This window comes from Lichtheimia ornata, assembly GCF_029851405.1.
Source record: "Lichtheimia ornata isolate CBS 291.66 chromosome Unknown scaffold00031, whole genome shotgun sequence".
In the NCBI taxonomy this organism is placed as follows: Eukaryota; Fungi; Mucoromycota; class Mucoromycetes; order Mucorales; family Lichtheimiaceae; genus Lichtheimia; species Lichtheimia ornata.
The window spans coordinates 304714-324071 of record NW_026695351.1 but is presented as its reverse complement, the minus strand read 5'-3'; the positions used below and the strand labels follow the sequence as shown (position 1 = coordinate 324071).

The following is a 19358-nucleotide window of genomic DNA, read 5'->3' as shown; positions in this document are numbered from 1 at the left end:
AGAACGGAGGACGACAGGTATGCTGCTGCGTTGGAAAAAGGTTCACTCAAAGCCGCCCTTGACCGAATTAGAGACACGATGCGATTGGTGACACTTTCACGGAATAATCGAAAACTTTGATACCAAATGGAGAATTTTTTCAGGGATCGACCACCAATGAGAGTGCTTTGAAACGCCCGGTTACCAGATCAAATGACATCGACATTCTCTCCCCCCGCATTCATCCCCCTTTCATCCCCCAGACTGTTGGCTCCTCATTCGTCCGCTACCAACAAGGCATCCGCGGATGTGCTTGTAGCCCTGAGCTGTTGATTATTGGCTGCTGATTTTTCCTTGAGATGTTCAGGCGTGCCTTCGGGAATCACACCAAAGATCCTTTGACACAATGCTCTATAAATTGCATTTCACACTGTCAGCACATCATGCATAATGATAATACTCTACCCCATACATGACGAAAGAAAAAACCTCCTCTCCTTACCGTTTATCCTGCTTATTCAATAGTAGACTCAGCGACACTCTACCCCGCCATACTGGAAGAGACATAGGAACCACTGCTGCTGTCACTTGCGGCCTATTGAAATATGAAGATAAAGATAAAATAAAATCAAAGTTAGGAACACAAGGTTATCCACCAAACAAATAAGAATCACTCTTACCGGTCATGGTCCACATTAGCGTCGATCGTAGCTTTGGTATCATAATCAAAGATACAACCCCCAAGCTCTAAACGATATATAGTTTAGTGCCAATCTAGTCTCCCACATGTAATGTAAATATGCTCTCATACCCATTGCTTCCAATCTTGCAATTGTCGGGGGCTCGAATTGTTCAATCTTGGGATATGCTTCTGTAAGCAATGTTCTTAGCTCGCCAAGCGATTGTAAGCGCACTCTGCGACGATCATTGACAATATCATCCACCAATGTCAAGCCTTCCCATGTTAAGCGATAGGGTGTCTTGCCAGCATTCTCATCCATTTGGCCATCCATGCGTCGTACAAACATACGCACGCCCGTCATAACAATGTTGAGACGACGAACCACTTCAGGGGAGCCCAACAGCTGACGCACAGCAGATGATATGAAGTAGATGGTCTTGGTCTTATCTTTGCCTTCAGAACGTATCAAGAATTGATCCCTTGGGAAATCAGGGCCTAGACCATAAAAGTTGCTACACATTATATAAAAAAGTAGTAGTCAGTGGATATGGCATATGCAAATGCATGCGTCCTTAGAGCCCAAACTTAAATGTTGTTTACCTGATATCTACAATCTCTGCATTATCTGGTTGCATTAGATCGAATGGGACATCGTTGCTCTTTTTGATGGTAGATGCTGATTGAGTGCTTGGGTCCTCGGAATCATCATTCGCAGATCGCTTGCTTGGTACCACAGCAGTTGTATCGTCATCCAAATCGCCGTCCTCTTTTTGTTGTTCAGCACCCTCTTCAACATGAGATTGTGGTGCCGGGGTTGACATGTTATGCATCCGCTCCTCCGCACTGGACATAGGCTTCACCTTGTCAAACACCGCAACGAAAAATCCTCCGGTATCCTGCAAATGGGGGTAGATACGAAGACTATATCATACCTCAGTCAATGATGGGGCGATGCATCATTTGACAAGCTTACCATCTTTCCAAATGCAACGAATCTCCATCATTCACGGGTGGAAATAGCGATGTTGGGAATCGTTTACGTTGAGCTTCATCTTGAATATCATCCACCGAATCCAAATATTGTCCATCTTTGGTCATCACCTATACATAGCATGAATTAGATATTGCTTAGGCACAAACGAGTCATCTCCCCCCTGAAAAAGATTATTCACCTTCCATGACGTGAGACCTGGTTTACGTTTGAGTTCCGGCAACTGGTCCGAGACATCTTTCAATATCAATGCGCCTTGTAACGAGATGATGAGCTTTCTGTTTATGTACATGTACATACGTATATACCATGGCTTACCATTTGCACGGCGTAATACTTCAGCTACCACTGCTTCATTTTCCACTGGATTGAAAGAGCATGTTGAATAGACAATGCGGCCTCCAACCTTTGTCAACTGGGCACCCCGCAAAAAAATTTGCACTTGGACACTGGAATAATTCTTTTTTAGAAAATCACCGAGACTTGATGTTTCTCTCTGCAATCCCACCCTCCTGTATATCCACCGGAGCATTTTTGAAGGTCCGTGTGATGATGTTACTTACTTGTGAAGAGCCAAAGCAGCACCTTGTCCCCATTCAGCCCATATCCTATCGTTTTTTCTCATGGTGCCATCGCCACTATAATAGGTATATAAGATGGGTGGGATCGACATAAACGTGGCCAGCACACACTTACCTGCAAGGGACATCGCACAAGACACGGTCAAATCTAATTGGTGATCCGCCTTTGGTAAGCCGTATGTTTGGGAAATAAGCACCGTCGTGGTTGGTGGCAAGAAAACAGGGGGATTGTAAACGTTTTGATTGATGCACAAGAAGATGGCTACGCTTGTAATCCGCATCATTGGCAATGACGAGACCGGCTGAGCAAAATCAATGGTAAAAATAGGATACACACATATTTAGCCCATATACACATCACGGACCACCCAATCCTGTTGACCAATCAAACTTCTCATACCTGGCATCTCGTTCAACTTGTCATTGGCATGCACAGCTTCGATAATTTGTGCTGTTTTGGAACCTGGTGCAGCACACATATCCAAGACCCATTGATGAGGTTGAATGTCCATTAACAAAGGTGGAATCATGCTGACAGCTTCTTGACGGCTGATGTTGCCCTTGAAAATACAACAGGGTGAGAAGTCATGATGCATGAATGTTGTGAAAATAGAGAGCTGCTCCTGCTGCTACTTACCACTTCAGTCTCGGTGACGATGAACTTGTGGAACTTTGAAAATTCGGGAGAACGTTTGATTACAAGACGTGGAGCGTGCACTTGCCAGCCGAGACCTTCCGGATACCTGCCCAACAATGTCATCATTGAATACCTCTTTCCTTACAAGCCAAGTCATCCAATTACCATGGGAGCGGTTTGGGGGGTTCCATTTGGACACCATCGATAGTGACATCTTTCATGGCAGGGACATAGACTTGTTCAATCAATTGCTGGATTTGACGAGCATGGCTGTATGACGAAAAAAGGATGTCAGAGAGCTGAGCACGCCATCATTGTATCATATGCATCACACCTTCTCGTGCCGGTGATACGAAAGGTACTCGGGAGTCGCATTTGCAAGGACGAGTAAAATTGGTCAAACTCTTCATCGGACAAGATGCCTTGGCTCTGTATCAATCCACCACTCGCATCAATGACCCATATCCACGATAATCCAACATGTCACATGATGAATCTCGTATCCTACCTTGTAGTAGTTTTTGAACTTTTCATTCTCCTTGATAGTAACTCGGTTGTCGCCAGGTCGAATGGCTGATTGCGTAGAGCCGTCAGGTTGCTCAGTAGTAGCTGATCGCTGCCATTGAGAGAAAATAAAGATCGTAGCACCAGTAAGTTGCAAGATTATGGACGAACCCAAGACACAATGTCCTGTAATAAGCTCACCGCTTGGCGTCTTCTTTTTCTGCTGAATCGAGCCATTGAGTGTTGTAAAAGAAACAAAAGAAAAGAGAGAGAGAGAGAGTTCCGCTGCCAGCCACATTGTCCCCCATTGTCCCCATTGCCACATGAGTTGGTGGTGGAATAAAGAATGCTTTATGTATATGATATGTACAGGGAATGGTTTACAGAATGTACGGCATGAATTGGGATTGGTCGTGTAAAGCGAGGTGATTGAGTTGACATGTCAAGTCTGTGGGGTCGTCGTGTGTGTTGTTGTCGTCAAGTGGAAGTTGTTGGCTTTGTGTTGTTACTGTTATTGGAGATGCTGCAGGGCTCGAAGATGAATGGTTCTCTTTGGCATCTTGTGATGCATGTGATGTGGATGTGATTGTTGTCGATGTATCAGGCATGGGCCACCGGGACGTGTGGGGGTGGAACAAAGAAAGAAGTGAATGATAGGGAAATGATAATGGATGCTTCTATTAACGCGCCACCTCATTCGAATGCCATTTTTGGTCATTAGCTACTCTTCTCCCACAAATGGACATGTAACGCCACAATGATATCAGAATGGAGTGTTTTGATTATGCCATTCAATGAATGACTTAGCATCCAGATCATTCGTGCATTGACCGCAGCGGCAATACAGAGCATACAAGAGGAGGCCATCATAACTTGGCAAGCGCAGCACATGCACGTGAGTCATGTTTTGCCCAAATCAACCATTTCCTCTGCTGGCACATCTTTGTATTGCTGCGAGAAAGTGATTATAATTGTGTACGTGAACAAAAAATAGCATCGCTTAGCACACAATGTCCATTCTTTTTACAAGGTATAAAAGATGGGAGCAAATCAAGGATTGAATCGACATTAACATTATCCTTTTCTTCTTTGAACAAGCAAAAACAACAATCATCATGGCCATCCAATGGGTTTATCAAGCTGGAACAATGTGGGTCCCCTTTGATCCACGCGCCAATGCATCGGTCGAAAACTTGTGGCGTAAAGGACAAGCAGGAAACATTTACGTTGCATCTCTCCACGCGTATCTCTACGTCAATGGTCGAGGTCTTTATGCACAACAATTCTCTACACGCATCGCTATTGCACGCACTGGATCATGACAGCCATCACACACGTACACACATCCATATCCAATTGTAGACTATGCCCATCTTCCATTGTATTATATGTTGCTGCAGCAGCCAAAGTATGCCCCCATCCATTGCATTTCTTTTTGTATGCTAGATAATAAACATGAATGTATTTTTTTTGTATTACCAATCAAAGTGCAAGCATGGAAGGTTTCTCTTCACTTTCTACCGGTATCCTATCACTAGTGGTTGCTCTATATCGTTCCTTGAGCCAATGTTCGTTGATGATCGATTGCAAGTGCTGTGGGCGTAATCCATTATCAACCGCGGCTGAGATAGTGTTGCCTTTACTGTCAATTTCATCCTGGACCAATTTGGTGACCTTTTTGAGAGCGAGGCGTTGCAAAAAGACATCTTGGCGTAATTGAGTGAGGTTGTTGAGATCATTTTCCAATACAGCATCCAATTCATCAAAATGGCTCATCTTCAGATCCAACTTTTTGACTTGAATATCAATGACCGAGTGCACCAGGCGTCGGATTTCACGTTCTTCAATACCTGCCAATGATTTGGCCTTGGCAGCAGCTGATCCCAATGCAACTGCAGCAGCCTTTTCAACTGTTGTGCGTGGTTTCTTGCTTCCATTGCCTTGATCGATATCCATATCGTCGGTCTGTTTGCGTTTGTTGCCTGATTCTTGATATTCAATAGCACAATCAGCAGCGACAGAGGCAAGTTCGGGATCCACAGCGGATGCAAGATAGGCAAGAATCGACATGACAGGATTATCCGCTTGTGAAAATGGCGTACGTTTGTGTTCAAGGGTGCGTGATGAAGATCCAGCCGTCGATGCCAAATAGGGTTCCTCGATAGGAAGTTGAAGGAAATGCATCACACATTGCTCACGTGTACGCGTACCCACGTGCTCAGCAATGGCGTTCCAGTCGTCATCATGCATCTCAATAGCTTCCAATAGCAACAATGTTTCTTGATCCGTCCACTCTTCTTGTTTGTGTTGGAATTGAACAGGCTCGTATTTGATAAAGTCGCTGCTGAGGACTGTGGCAGGGAAACGACCTTCCTTGTAGCAAATGGGACAAATATCCATATTCTTCGTCTTCAAGCTGTGATAGCGTTCACGCGTACAATCGGCTCCACATGTTGCACAGTAGTAAGGTTTGCATTGAGCATCATCCACTTGGCTTTGGGTGCCTTCAAATAACTTTTGTCGCAATTGAATATTCATGCTTAATTCAGCTGCTGCATCATTCTTGCTGGCTGTTGCTTGTGCTTTGATGCTGGGTCGAAATGGTTGCAATCCACGAGGTGTATCAGCAGTCAATCGGAAATGACCCGTAAAAGGAGGACCCACAGTGGATGGCCATGTTGATAAATCACACTAAGAGAAAAAGAACATCGTAAGCACATGGGATAAATAAATGCATAAACGCGTATCTTACTTACTTCGCTGTTGATAAGACCCCATTGTTCCAGAAAAGCATGCACTCGCATGATTGCACACACGTCACCTGCCAAGTTACGTCTACATGCCGTCACTGCCAAGTATTCACTAGGATTCAATCGATACGTGTTGATCATGAAATCACGATAATCTTGATAAATGTTGGGTGTCTTGGACTTGTTGCGACCCGTAAAGAATTCTGGCAAGGACACACGCTCGATGTCATGGATCTTGGTGATATCAAACCATGAAGCATATTCTGGCACATCCACTTTTTGAGTTTGCTCCACGAGATATTGACGCGCTTCTTGCTCAATCTTGGAACGCGTCGCTTCAGCTGATGGTGTCTCTTGTGATGATGATGATGTTGCTGCTGCTGCTGCTGCTGCTGATTCCTGTTGAGTAGCAGGTGTTGCTTCTTGTGCGGTTGGTGTTGGTTCCTGTTGTGTAATCGTTGGCTTTGCTTCTTCAGTAGTAGCTTCTTGTGTAGGCATTGGATGATCCTGTACAGGTGCAGCCTCTGATGTAGATGGTTCTTTTGCAGGTTCAGGTTGTTGTTGTTGTTGCTCTTCTTCTTGTGCTGGAGTCGATGATGTTATTGATGGTGTTGTTGACTCTGTTGTTGTTGTTGCTGGTGGTGGTGGTGGTGGTGCACTTGACGCGGCAGTGGATTCTGAAGTAAGAGGTTCTGCAGCAGGTGCTGATACAGTAGTCGTCTCTGAAGCAGGTACAAGTGCTGTTGATTCAGCATTCATTGATTCGGGTGCTGCTTGAGCTTCCGATGGTGTTGATGCAGGAACAGCAGGTGCGTTCAAGGTTGAATCAAGGGGTTGCGATGGATCTTGTGCCGATGAAGTAGTTGTAGGTTCTGTTGAAGATTCCAATGCGGGAGTTTCACTGGACGTAGTATTTGGTGGCGGTGGTGGTGGTGGTGTATCGTTATCGACAGCTGTCGAGGTAGGTGGTGCATCTGGCATGGGAGTGTCTTCACTCATTGCTGTTTGATTGGAAAGAAACAAGCGTGAATAGGTCACTCGTCGCCCACACGGAAGATGTGCTATCGACGGAGTTCAACTCAACATCACCAAGTCCCCCGTTGGCTGGATGGATGACTTGTCCGTCCCAGACATTGCATACCACATATCCAAGCTATAGGCTTCATTCTTTCAAAACATGCTTTGTACTTGATAATCATCATTAAATTGGCTGTTGTTGGGAATTGCTTTGAATAGATGCTTACATGCATAGTACGTTCTTGGCGTGTACATACATCCTTGATGACTTTATTACCACAATTTGAGATGACGATATTATCTTGGCACACGGTGTCTTTCATCCTATTTATCAATGCACACGTGAGCAAGTGAGATGTCCAATGTATTCGAATGATGCCTGTTATCAGCAACTGATGTTGCCAAGCCGCATGTGCGTGGTTCTCCGTCGAATGTGTGATACGAGTATCATCAAGTCGGGTGTGTTACATGGCCAATGTGGCGAGACACCCAGCGTATCTTTTGACCACAGTGTGATTTTTCTACAAAGACGTGAACAAATGGAATGCTTTTTCTTGTTACGATATAGGGGAGAAAGGAGATTGGCATCATTACTGGTCAATGTGTGTGCGTGTGTGTGTACCATGTTCACACACATGCACTAGACCATAAAAGCAGATGCTTTTTTTTACCCTTTGGCTACCATACCATCACTGAAAAAAGGGTACTGGAACCTCTCACTGCTGTTCTATTGGAATCTTTTGCCAGCATACCGGAATTGGATTAAAAGATGGGGCGGGGGAACTTGCCAAAAATACACATGTCGTTTCCACACACCCCTCAACCAAAAGGAGCACGGTCTTTGGGGGTCAATGTGAAGCTGTATAAATAGAGGGAGCGGATATAAAGACAAAAGGTACCTTTGAACCACATATATCCACGTACACACACACACGCACACATTTCTTTCTTTCTTTCTTTCTTTTCGCTTGTCCCTTATCATCATCAACAAGCAACGTACCACCCTTGTGAATACTATCAACATCAACGACAACAATTTATCAGACCCCTCGATCACATACAATGCTGCATTATTTTGTTGCCGACTATTGGACAAAGAGACGGCCCATGGTCAAAACATCACCATCAACACAAAATGAATTACAACAACAAACAACCACCGAGCAAAAATCATCCCCCATGGTACCCCCTCGCCCAAGTATGCCAACAGAAATCACACGATCCGCTTCGTGGGAGTCATTCTCAACAACAAGACCATGTTCAGCCGATTGGCACAGCAATAAGCAATCCTGGTCCTTTAGTGAAGATTATGTCTCTTTTCCAAGCCTGATTGAAGATGAAAAAGAACCTCAGGCTGCCTCCTCACTATAAAACCATCATCATGCATTATGCCATTATCATTCCATTTCCTCCCCCAACCCCAACTTGTATATAGCAATGTCTTTCTTTTGTATCATTTCCCCCCTTCAATCTACTGTATCTTATGCAATCATACGACAAACGCACGCAAAAAGAGAATAAGAACAATATTCTCGACCCGAATTTTATTTCGCTAGCATCCAATTATCATGAGCTACACTAAATGCACATTCACCACGTGGCAAAAAAGATTCCCGATCAGCTGCCATATAAACTACTTGACCAATGCACGAGGAGATACGAAAATATGGGGAAAGGCTAATAAATGCATCGGGTAATGAGTGGTCTGGTCACTGTTGTCCGATGCTCACCCCCCTATGTGTATGTATGTACACTTTAGGCAGCATTGAAAGAAAAGGAACGTGATGAGTAAGGCACAATAAGGGTCGGGTACAAGGACCCGGGTTTGAATGGCCTTCTTCATTGCACCATCCTGCTCTCTTAGTGTCAGCATCAATTGGTGCATGTTTACAGTAGATCACATTGGGCGGGTCATGTATATATAATATGTGCTACATCCAAAAAGCAGGGCACATATACACTCACACATACATAACACATGGATGAGATGCGTGACCTGATGGATGTGTGTGAAAGGCTTGTAAAGTGTCTCAGACGCATGATCGCCTGCTGCAACCAGCCATTAGGATACATCTGTCTATATTCGGTGATCATTGGTATTATACTACTACCAAGTCCCTGCATGTGAGAATAATAAGCATGCAAAGGCAAATCGCATGAAACATCCAAAAGATTGTGGGCAGGCTCTTTAGCAGAAATGTGGGTGTACCAAAGATTTTCTTTATTCGTCATTAACGCCGAGATGATTGTAGTAGTACTTTTACTGCTGTTGGTGGATGATGAGAGTTAACAAGGGCCAACGTTCTTTTGCCGTCATTCCTATCGAGCATGTTGGGGGTGGAGGCGGAATGATGATGTTTGACCACCCACATACGCTGCATGTACTCGCCATTTTTCTCATGTTGAATGTAATTCTGTTGGACAACATGTGATTCATTTCTTCCTCAATAAACCACCCCACCATCTATGATCGATCCTAGGGATTGCTTTGTATAAGGGTGATTGTCATACGGATGTTGCTCAATATCATGTATGGATACAAAAGCACATGGATAACAATAACAAGATCGGGTGAGATAGTATTTATTGATGATGAGGATATTCTACGACTTTCCCTGATGAGGAAGATATTGACACCAGCCTTCCGAATTTGGACACCACACATCCCGATTTATGCATGGTCACCGCTGCTTCTAGATCACTTTTGGCGTAATACAACATTTTCCCATGCTTGTGCTACTCGCATTGATGAAAGATATCTCGTCCTTTAGTAAACCACAAATGAGAAAGCAAAAGTGTCCGAGTCAGCTACATACTGGAACACTTGAATCATCAAGTCAAATTGAAAGGCTTGTACTTGCATGAATGTGATATCCGTTTATCTGAAAGTCGCAATTGGATGAGGCCACTGTGTTGGGACGATACTACAGCAAGATGGATCGAGATAGCTAATCTCTCTTCATAAGCCAAGTTGTTCTTTGATTAGGTCAGCTGTACTAGGATGAGAAAGTGTTACCTGCTGGCTGATTTGCAGCAATGATAATGTACCTTCATGTTGTTCAGCTTGAAGGCGAAGCAAAGGTGATCCGCTGTACAAGCTAAAGAGGATCTTCGTTTGTCGCATAATGTTGACTGCTTGTATCATGCACTTTTGCCTTGTCAGTGTCGTCGTGTTGTTCATTAGAATAGCGCATCATGCCCTGTAGAGTGTTGTGTTGTAAGAAAAGAATAGCTTATAGGTCGCTCTTGTTTCAGGGGGATCATACCGTGAGTGGAGCAGGGTGAGTTGGCAGAGTAAAATTTCGACGCTCTCTTTCACTGCTACTCTTCGCCGTCAAGTGCAGCTCCCTTCAAAGGACAATCACGACAACTTTTTCGCTACGATTAGTTCTCAACCGATGACAGCAAGTACCTGGCACCATCGACACTCATTCCTTACGGGTCATGCAACGAACATGCAAAGCAACTAAGACACGAATGCTTCAAGCTTGTTGACCAGTTACAAGAGGTGTTGTCCTCGCGTGTGATCATCCCCTTGATTATCTTTCCATCCACCAATACACATGTCCTTTGCCAACAGCACTAGGAGGAGGCGTATCATGATTGATCCATTTATCAAAGTAAGTAAAGAGAAGAGATGGGCCTATTGATCAAGGAATGGTGATTAACAATGAGGATCATCTAGTGAAGCAATACGACGGCATCCCTTTGGACGATGTGATAGTCATGAATACGCCCCAATACAAGGAATCTTCACCTGGTTGAGCTGCGATCAAAGATGACCAAGAAAGAGATAGACAACAGCCAGATCGGGAAGGAGGCATATCAACAGCGATCACGAAGGCTCTTTCTCCTTGAACTTGCAATGGTTATGGATGGATGGTTGGACGCAATCAAGTGCAGTGATGGGGAACCCTGGAATGTTGCTATGGTTACTTGTCGCATTTTCAGCAAGAACGATGGGTCCTATCACCCGGTTATCTGAGGAGGAGGATGGATGGGATGATCAAAGGTGTTTACAACCACCATGACACTGGAATACTCGAATCAATGCATGCAGCAGACATTTTGCAATCATGGATGATGATCTTTATGACGGCGGCAACCAAGGATGCAATGAAACAATGATACCAGTTGGCTCTATCATGTGACTTCCCCGTACCTTAGTCAATTCTCAATGCTGTCCTTTATTTACTCGATAAACTTCCACACAACCATATGCTATCCATCGACTTTGTCATTGAATGAACATGGGATTCAACATAATACTTTGGGGATCACACTATCGGCTCAGATGCACAAGTTGTGGATCACTTGGTTGGTTTCAGGATTGAAAGGGGAATAAGGATTTTAGGATCGGAAAGCGAGATGGGACAATTCAGATAATTGTATCAAGACGCTTTGCTCTTTTGCCACGTTATTGCGTTCATTGAAGCTTACTACTTCACGAGCTGATAGACGAAAGGCAGGATTTACATAGATAATAAATTCAAGAGTGATGATGCGCAACGTAGTGCTTGGTAGAAAAGCTTGGTCCATTGTATGTAAGAAGCTTAATTCATTAAGTATGTTCGAGAAAGAGTGAGTTGTGATACAATGTTTCACGAACACATGAACATACCATACTTACACATATGATTTTCAGCTAACACTAACTTTTGCAATCTTGTATAAGAACGAACCAATCCATACAGGCTATCATACGCGGACCTTATTATAGGCAGCGGGCAGGGGAGGATGATCGATCATGCACTCTCGACCAATAGGATTAATCCTTCAGCCCATCCTCTCGGATTTTGATACCACAAGCCCGTCTGCATCTCTGGCTCTATTGCAGTCATACTAGTTGGCAATGAACAAAGGACTCTTTTCATATAGCATCATGCTTACAGCATAGTGAAAACATAAAGACGCCTGTATCTCCAAACTTTACAATGAAACGTGGGGTTTTTATTAGAGCAATGGGCTCGGCTTGGCCAACAGCACCTTGTGTGAAAGTTTCGCGTTCAATGTCGCAAACAGCCCAAAAAATATTTTTTGGTCGTCGTCGTCGAAGAGGTCGACCTCCCGGATCCAGTTTGGCTGGTGGCGACATTGCGAAATCTGGGATTGGCAAGCTTGATCATGAAACTTTCACACAAGGTGCTGTTGGCCAAGCCGAGCCATTGCTCTAATAAAAACCCCACGTTTCATTGTACAGTTTGGAGATACAGGCACCTTTATGTTTATGAGCGTCATGCTATATGACAAGTGGTCTTTGTTTAATGTAAAGTATCTAGACCCTGGAGAGCCAAAGATGCAGAAGGACCTCTTTGGGTAGCTGAGCTAAAAAGTCCGGACCACAGGGACGATGCATGACAGGTACGCAACCCTCACTTTTATGTCATACATTGGCAGCTAATAGCCACTTTTGTGCATTCCCAACTTTTGTGCATTCTATTGTAGGTGGACGATGCTCCTGCTCTAGACATTCATTTCCATGATTAAAGTAGGTTGATCCGAGCTGATTTGGTTGAGTTACGCTCACACAAGATTACATCGGTTGAGCTACATCGAGCGTGCTTTATGTCCAGAGTGATGTAATCTCTTTTTGACCGCAGCTCAGTCAAATCAGCTCGGATCAACCTACTTTAATCATGGAAATGAATGTCTAGAGCAGGGGCATGGTTCGCATGCAGTGGATCTCGCAACAATGATGATTGGATAAAAGTGGCCGTTAGCTAGCAATACATGCCTGTTCCTAGACGATCCATAAAGTAATTATACATTGACCCTTTCATTCATGCAAACGTAGCTGAGTTACACAACACGACCCTCTGCATCTTTTGCTCTGCCAGGGTGTAGCTACTTTACATTAAACAAAGACCACTTCTCATATAGCATCACGCTTACAAACATAAAGGTGCCTGTATCTCCAAACTTTACAATGAAACGTGGGGTTTTTATTAGAGCAATGTGATCGACTTGGCCAACAGCACCTTGTGTGAGAGTTTCACGTTCAATGTCGCAACCAGCCCAAAAAATATTTTTTGGTCGTCGTCGTCGAAGAGGTCGACCCCCCAGATCCAGTTTGGCTGGTGGCGACATTTGGCAAATCTTGGAATGGGCCACCACGATCGTGAAACTACCACACAAGGTGCGTTTCACCCAGCCGAGCAGGTTGCTCTATTGAAGACCCCACGTTTCATTGTAAAGTTTAGAGATACAGCTGACTTTATGTTTTCGCTATGCTGTAAACGTGTTGCTTGGAAGGTGATCTTTGTTCATTGTCAATCGTCTCTCTCAGAGACAACGTTGCAAGAGGACGTGTTGTGTAACAAACTCGAGAGCCATGTCCATCCTATTGGTTGAGGATGCATAATCAATTATCCTTCCCCTGCCTGCCAATAGTAACATCCGCCAATGATAGCCTGCATGCAATGTTCTGTTCTCGTACAAGGTACCGTAAGGTAGCGTTAGATGAAAATTATGATAGGTTAGCATGGTACGTTAATGTGCTCTTGCCACATTGTATCACGGGTCACTCTTGCATTGAGCTTACGATGAATCAAGAGTCTGTAACAAGAAATACTATGTCGTTGGGCATCATCACACTTGAATTGATTATGCAACACAAGCGCTGGATAGTTACCACTGCCTTTTGTCATCAGCATGTGAACTATGAATTTACACCGAACGAGACACATACGATGTGAGTGTGATCCTATCCCCCTTCCAATCCAGCAAGCAACAAGTGATACACATCTTGCACATACAAGCTAATAGTACGATACGATGTTTATGGAGTAAATATGATAAAGGAACAGCATTGCAAATTGAATAAGATACCGGGGGTGGAATAACATAGAGGCGACAAGGGAAAATGTGTCATTGGTTGTTGCCGCCATAGTCATCCTTCATCCATGATTGGAAAATAGCTGCTGCATACGTGGACTCGAGCATTCCAACATCATCCAAGGCTGTAAACACCTTTGTAATCCCATCCCAACCATCATCATCCTCACTTGTATGATCCATCGTTCCTGCTGACAACGCGACAAGCATTCACCTTGATTCTCGTCACTGCATTGATGATCCATACACCGTAACCATTCCAAATCCAATACGCTGAAATAGGAAGTCTCAGAGACTGCTGCTGGTATGCTTCCTTTTCCATCCAACGCTTTGACCCTCTCTCTTTGTTCGCCATTTTCCATAGCAGCTCAACCAGCTGAAGTTTGCTTGTATTGTGCGGCATAGTTGATGACTGATATGGTATCATCCAAACTAAACATTGCGTAGTCAAGGGAACCAAACCGGTCAATAGATCCATTCCTTCCATCCCACATACCAAACCAATATCCACATCCATATCCATATGCGTAAGAAGTCGTATGTATTGAACGAAGTTGTTACATGTAAATAAAGCTGCTTCTATACAATAACTATCTGCTGTTCACGTGAACAGGGCCGTAAGGCAAGTTGTTGCAAATAAAGAACGCTGTTTGAGACGATGGGCAAGGCGTCGTTGATACCAACTGCTGCATTGAGTGCTGTCACGTTGATTGCGGTAGACGAATGTACAAGAGAAGGCGTAGTGTCAACGCGTACATGCCATGGACTTCTCATTCAAAGACAATCGGATCAAGAGAGTTGTAGGGTTGACATGATGGGTTGAAGCAAGACAATTGTTTGTAGGTGGTAGTTGTATACTTCAATGAGCAATAGTTGAGAATGGGAGGAAGAGACAAGAAGTTGTGGGAGTGGAAGGAGTGGAAATTAAATAGGTCGGACACCTCTTGTATAAATGCATGAACACTGTACATCAATCCTTGATATTGACATTTCCCCTTTCGAACCTGAAACTTTCACACAAGGTGCTCTTGGTCATGCTGATCAACTTTGTATGATAAAAGAACCTCTGAATGGGAGGGTGCAATGTGGACTTTACTATGGAGTCTGGAAGCGTGTTGGATCTGCATGCTGTAAATGATGATGTCGATAGCACTATGAGCAAGGGGAACAACTGAGTGAAATGGCACGTAGTGGTTATATACACACACGCACACCTTGACATGTTGCTGCACACATGGATGATGATGATTGCCTTTCGGAAGGCACGTAAACAACATCCAATAGAGTATATGTATCAAGGTATGTGCATGACAACAAGTAATGGTGTCATATCACATTTGGATGCAGGGTCGAGCTGCAAATTCAATGCGGGTGCATGTATCTCTATAAGACCGATAAAAGAATCACCTTTATTGGATAAGATACAATCTAGAGCATAAGCTAGTAAGACCACGTGGATAATAAAAAGTGATGCTTGCTTCAAACTATACCGCCATGATCATCTTTATCGTCAACGATCGATTGTCGTCATCGTCGTCATCGTGAGAACCACCAAAGACACAAATAGAAAAGAAGGAATAGATGGATGGGATCTTGTATGCTCCTTTTGGACGCATGGAGATATGAGCAATCGTCAAGCAACATCAACTTGCCACGAGAAAGGTGATCATCATACCAACAAGCTAGCCCTTTGGTAAGTACCAAGGATGGTCACCGTCCATGTAGTGGTTCATTGTTACTTGTATTCATTATCTTTTGTGTGGATCCTTTGTGGTACGTGGGATCACCCATTGTATCCTTGGCAGACATTGACATGAAGAACGAACTTGAATGTCTATAAATCTTAAAATAGTGGGATTCGAATGCCACATCATTCAAGGCGCATGTTGACCATATAAATAAGCTCACAAGAACTTTTCGAGGATGCATGATAATGCCATTCATTGTCACACGCAACAAACACACATCATTCATTGTGTTTATTATCTCTTTTAGGAACCCATCCAATCCCGCTATACCATGATCCATGAACGAACAATGATGATCCCATGATTATTACCGCAGCTTTGTAAAAATGTATTTGACAATCCCAATGGAGGAGATTATTGTTGGAGGAGGAATGCTTTTGCTAGTCGGTGATAGTCTAGAAACTTCTAATCTTGGGGCAATAGCAATAAAAGGCGTGGGACGTGTTGGCGATGCGTTTAGCAATCGAGGTAGCCCTTGCCCTTGTAACCCTCGGAGGAGATACCAGTGATGGGGTTGCTCTTTTGGCTCTTCAAGTACTCGTTGGTCTGTTCTTGCCATTCAGGAGTCATGGTGTGGGGCTTCTCACCTGGGTATCATTGAAAAAGAAAAACATCATCAGTTCCATATACCTCCTTCCAAACCCATGCTCTCCGAAAAGAAAAAGAAAAAAAAACTTGACACTTACCACCGTTGGCACGGATGACATAGAAGAGAGCGGCAGAGGCAGCCAAAACACCGGCAACACCAGCGAAGACCTTACCGTTGTGACCAGGACCGTTGACGGGAGTACGGGGACCATGGGGACCGAAAGCGACATAGTCTACAGTAATCACAACGCGTGTCAGAATTCCACATTATGCAAATTTCGATCGAGATTCTCGTCCATCGAGGTCAATACGAGACAATTGACTTACAGGCAGCCTTCTTTTCGTCAAGAGACAAGACCTTCCAGTCACCCTTTTGGGCTTCCTCAAGTTGCTTAGCAATGGAGTTTTGCTCGGCAGTAGAAAGAGTGGTCCAACGAGATTCGAGGTTTTGGACAGCAACGTTGGTGGAAGCGTTGCGACGACCGATAGCACGAGCGCAAGTGGGAGCACGAGTAGCAATAGCACGGAACATGTTTATGAGAGAGGGGAGAGAGAGAAGGAAATTAGACCAAACAAACACAGCGGACCTGAATATTCGTGTGTGTTGTCTCTTTGACTGGGTTCAGTCAATTGGTGGCTTGATGACGTCCTCTTGCTTGTTATCCCAAATGTGAACCCCCTATCAATCAATGCCTTATCACACACATTTATATACACACATTGATGCCATGCATAGTTATATATACATCCAAGGATCATAAACATGATAAATGTTGTTTTGTTTATATTGGTTGTCACGGTGATGAAATATAAGGATATACACAAGTATGATGTTGGTAGTAAACAAAAGAGGATCGATGCATAAATGGTCTATTTCTTTCCAAAGAGCTTGAAAGGCGAATTCTTTGTGCCCAAAGAATTAAGAAGACGTGAGTAATAGTTGGGATTGCTTGCAGGCGAGAGGATCGTGTCAGAAAGGGGATACTATTGTAATAGGGCCATTCAGAATGCTGCCAACATACATAAACCATTATCATCCTCCATCTTTTACCTTGTTCTTAAAGTCATTGTTGAGTAATTTTTCAAGAGCTACAAGTTGTTGCTGAGCATCCTTAATATCAAAAGGTTCGTGTTCGTTTTCAAGTGGTCGTCGAAAGGTTTCTTCTACTCGTTGTGCCAACATTTGCTTCATATCTCTCCGTGGTCGCACTTTATCTGCCGGCCAGTCTCTCACAAGCCGAAGGTAATTTCTATACAATGCATGGATCTCGGCACGCGCTGGCGTTGACATGTTGAATTGGAGTAGAAAGAGACACACACGGAATAGGTGCACACAAGTGTGCAGTGGCTTGCGACGTTATCAATTATGAGCGGGGATCAATGATGAGCCAATGGTGGAGTTGCATGGCATCATGCATGGATGTATCTTTGTATCCCAATAAAAGTATATGAGAGTATACGTTTACATGCATGTGAAGGTGTGTGAATTTTCGGATTGGGGGTCATTGCATGTAACTCTCATTCTGAGAAGGAGGGCGCAGTAAGTATAAAAGAAGTGTTGGTGGGTGGGTTGCATGTACATATGGAACGGTGGGACAAGTGTCGCGGTCTTTGTAGCCCAAATGCAACCCGCATGATCCCCACCACTTCCTCCTTAAATAGCCCACTCTGGTCATGCAAAAATCGCTGATAATCTTTTTTTTCTTTCTTTCTTCTCTTCTCCTTTTCGCATGCTGTTTCAAAGCCTTCCAATCGAAGTGTTACATACCATTTGCTATTATCTCACAGGCCCCGATATTACAAATCTAAGCAAGGCACGCGATTCTTCTTTTTTCTTTTTATACTCTTTTGGTTGACGACGTACTTTCATCGGCTCTACGCTAATCTCAACCCACAGTGCAACCAAGCATTATGGGTGGTGCTGCAAGATGAGTCGCTATGGGCACAGCTGACGTACGACAGATTCCCTTCCTCGTATGCATCTATTCGTGCTGATCAGCGTCAACAAGACCATGACGACAACAATAATACGCTACAAAAGAAAAATTGGCAAGATGTATACATGTCAAAAGGTACGTAGACATGGCAACGGCCCGTATCCATGGTCACCCACACACTCTATATAGATTCCTTATCCATCTCAGCTGTGAATGACATGTCGATAACCAACGCAAGGTTACCGTTTTGGCGTGTTGTGGGTACCAAAGAGAGCCGATACGGGGCCATTGCAAAGCTATATTCAATTTGCATGCTGGATGTAAGTACATATGGTGTTGTTGGATATACAGCACTCCATGTTGAGTATGCGGAATATGATAGATAAGAGGGAAGATGGAAGGTGTACCTAAAGGTCGATATCGGATACAATGGCGTATGCGGTTTACCTTGTCTGCACAATGGAACGAGTCATTAGATTTCACAGCACATGTGGGAAATGAGGTAAATCACCAAACAAACAAGGTTTTTCATATACATCATCCCTCATAGCGTCGATCCACCGCATTTGACAGGCAACGCCAACACTCACTTACACGACGCCAACCGACTTTTACGCTCGACAAGATATACTTACGAATACTTGGATATGCATCACACTTCCTTGCGAGCTTGTTGTGAATAATCGTTATGATACAATCACCCTTGTACACGGAAAAAAGACCAATTTTTGGAAATCTGGGATCGTAAGTAACAACGTGAAATGGGAGGAGGAGGAGAGAGAGGTTGATTTGAATGCATAATACACCGCCACCACCACTTTTACAGGAGATTGATTGGGCACGGCTTGTACCATCCACCCAAGTACAAGACAAGGGCTTGGTGCTTGAACATGAATACAAGCATTGGCATCTAGACAAAAAAATTGCATCCACTACCGCCTATTCATGTATGGTAAAGTTTATCTGCCTTTACCTGTTCCACATGACATCAGATTCACATCAAGCGTATATGTATAGCGACGCCATCTTGGTTCCACAAATTTCTAAAGAAGCAATATTTATGGGAGTGGATCAATACTTGACACGTGCACGTAGCAATAAAGCGATTAT

General features: G+C 43.9%; 7 protein-coding genes across 7 annotated transcripts; 3 read left to right on the top strand and 4 right to left on the bottom strand.

The window, feature by feature from the left end:
• Positions 1 to 254: 254 nt before the first annotated feature.
• Positions 255 to 3611, bottom strand: O0I10_006845 (uncharacterized protein; the record flags this gene model as incomplete). Its single annotated transcript, XM_058486870.1, has 16 exons — positions 255 to 390; positions 482 to 574; positions 660 to 726; positions 791 to 1173; positions 1262 to 1582; positions 1635 to 1762; positions 1834 to 1907; positions 1971 to 2101; positions 2216 to 2290; positions 2349 to 2535; positions 2634 to 2793; positions 2871 to 2976; positions 3036 to 3140; positions 3205 to 3299; positions 3379 to 3486; positions 3576 to 3611. 16 exons carry the CDS (start codon positions 3609 to 3611, stop codon positions 255 to 257), a joined length of 2205 nt encoding a protein of 734 aa, XP_058342456.1.
• Positions 3612 to 4489: 878 nt separating this feature from the next.
• On the top strand, positions 4490 to 4696 carry O0I10_006844 (uncharacterized protein; the record flags this gene model as incomplete). Its single annotated transcript, XM_058486869.1, has 1 exon — positions 4490 to 4696. The coding sequence occupies one exon, from the start codon at positions 4490 to 4492 to the stop codon at positions 4694 to 4696; it is 207 nt and encodes a 68-aa protein (XP_058342455.1).
• A 160-nt stretch (positions 4697 to 4856) lies between these two features.
• O0I10_006843 (uncharacterized protein) lies at positions 4857 to 7123 on the bottom strand (the record flags this gene model as incomplete). The annotated part of the gene is made up of 2 exons (XM_058486868.1): positions 4857 to 6065; positions 6131 to 7123. The coding sequence occupies 2 exons, from the start codon at positions 7121 to 7123 to the stop codon at positions 4857 to 4859; spliced, it is 2202 nt and encodes a 733-aa protein (XP_058342454.1).
• A 1080-nt stretch (positions 7124 to 8203) lies between these two features.
• Positions 8204 to 8512, top strand: O0I10_006842 (uncharacterized protein; the record flags this gene model as incomplete). Its single annotated transcript, XM_058486867.1, has 1 exon — positions 8204 to 8512. The coding sequence occupies one exon, from the start codon at positions 8204 to 8206 to the stop codon at positions 8510 to 8512; it is 309 nt and encodes a 102-aa protein (XP_058342453.1).
• Positions 8513 to 16179: 7667 nt separating this feature from the next.
• On the bottom strand, positions 16180 to 16843 carry O0I10_006841 (uncharacterized protein; the record flags this gene model as incomplete). The annotated part of the gene is made up of 3 exons (XM_058486866.1): positions 16180 to 16310; positions 16410 to 16544; positions 16639 to 16843. 3 exons carry the CDS (start codon positions 16841 to 16843, stop codon positions 16180 to 16182), a joined length of 471 nt encoding a protein of 156 aa, XP_058342452.1.
• Positions 16844 to 17181: 338 nt separating this feature from the next.
• On the bottom strand, positions 17182 to 17602 carry O0I10_006840 (uncharacterized protein; the record flags this gene model as incomplete). Its single annotated transcript, XM_058486865.1, has 2 exons — positions 17182 to 17295; positions 17363 to 17602. 2 exons carry the CDS (start codon positions 17600 to 17602, stop codon positions 17182 to 17184), a joined length of 354 nt encoding a protein of 117 aa, XP_058342451.1.
• Positions 17603 to 18041: 439 nt separating this feature from the next.
• Positions 18042 to 19295, top strand: O0I10_006839 (uncharacterized protein; the record flags this gene model as incomplete). Its single annotated transcript, XM_058486864.1, has 7 exons — positions 18042 to 18125; positions 18209 to 18383; positions 18438 to 18568; positions 18631 to 18750; positions 18822 to 18992; positions 19075 to 19200; positions 19266 to 19295. 7 exons carry the CDS (start codon positions 18042 to 18044, stop codon positions 19293 to 19295), a joined length of 837 nt encoding a protein of 278 aa, XP_058342450.1.
• Between the last annotated feature and the right edge of the window lie 63 nt (positions 19296 to 19358).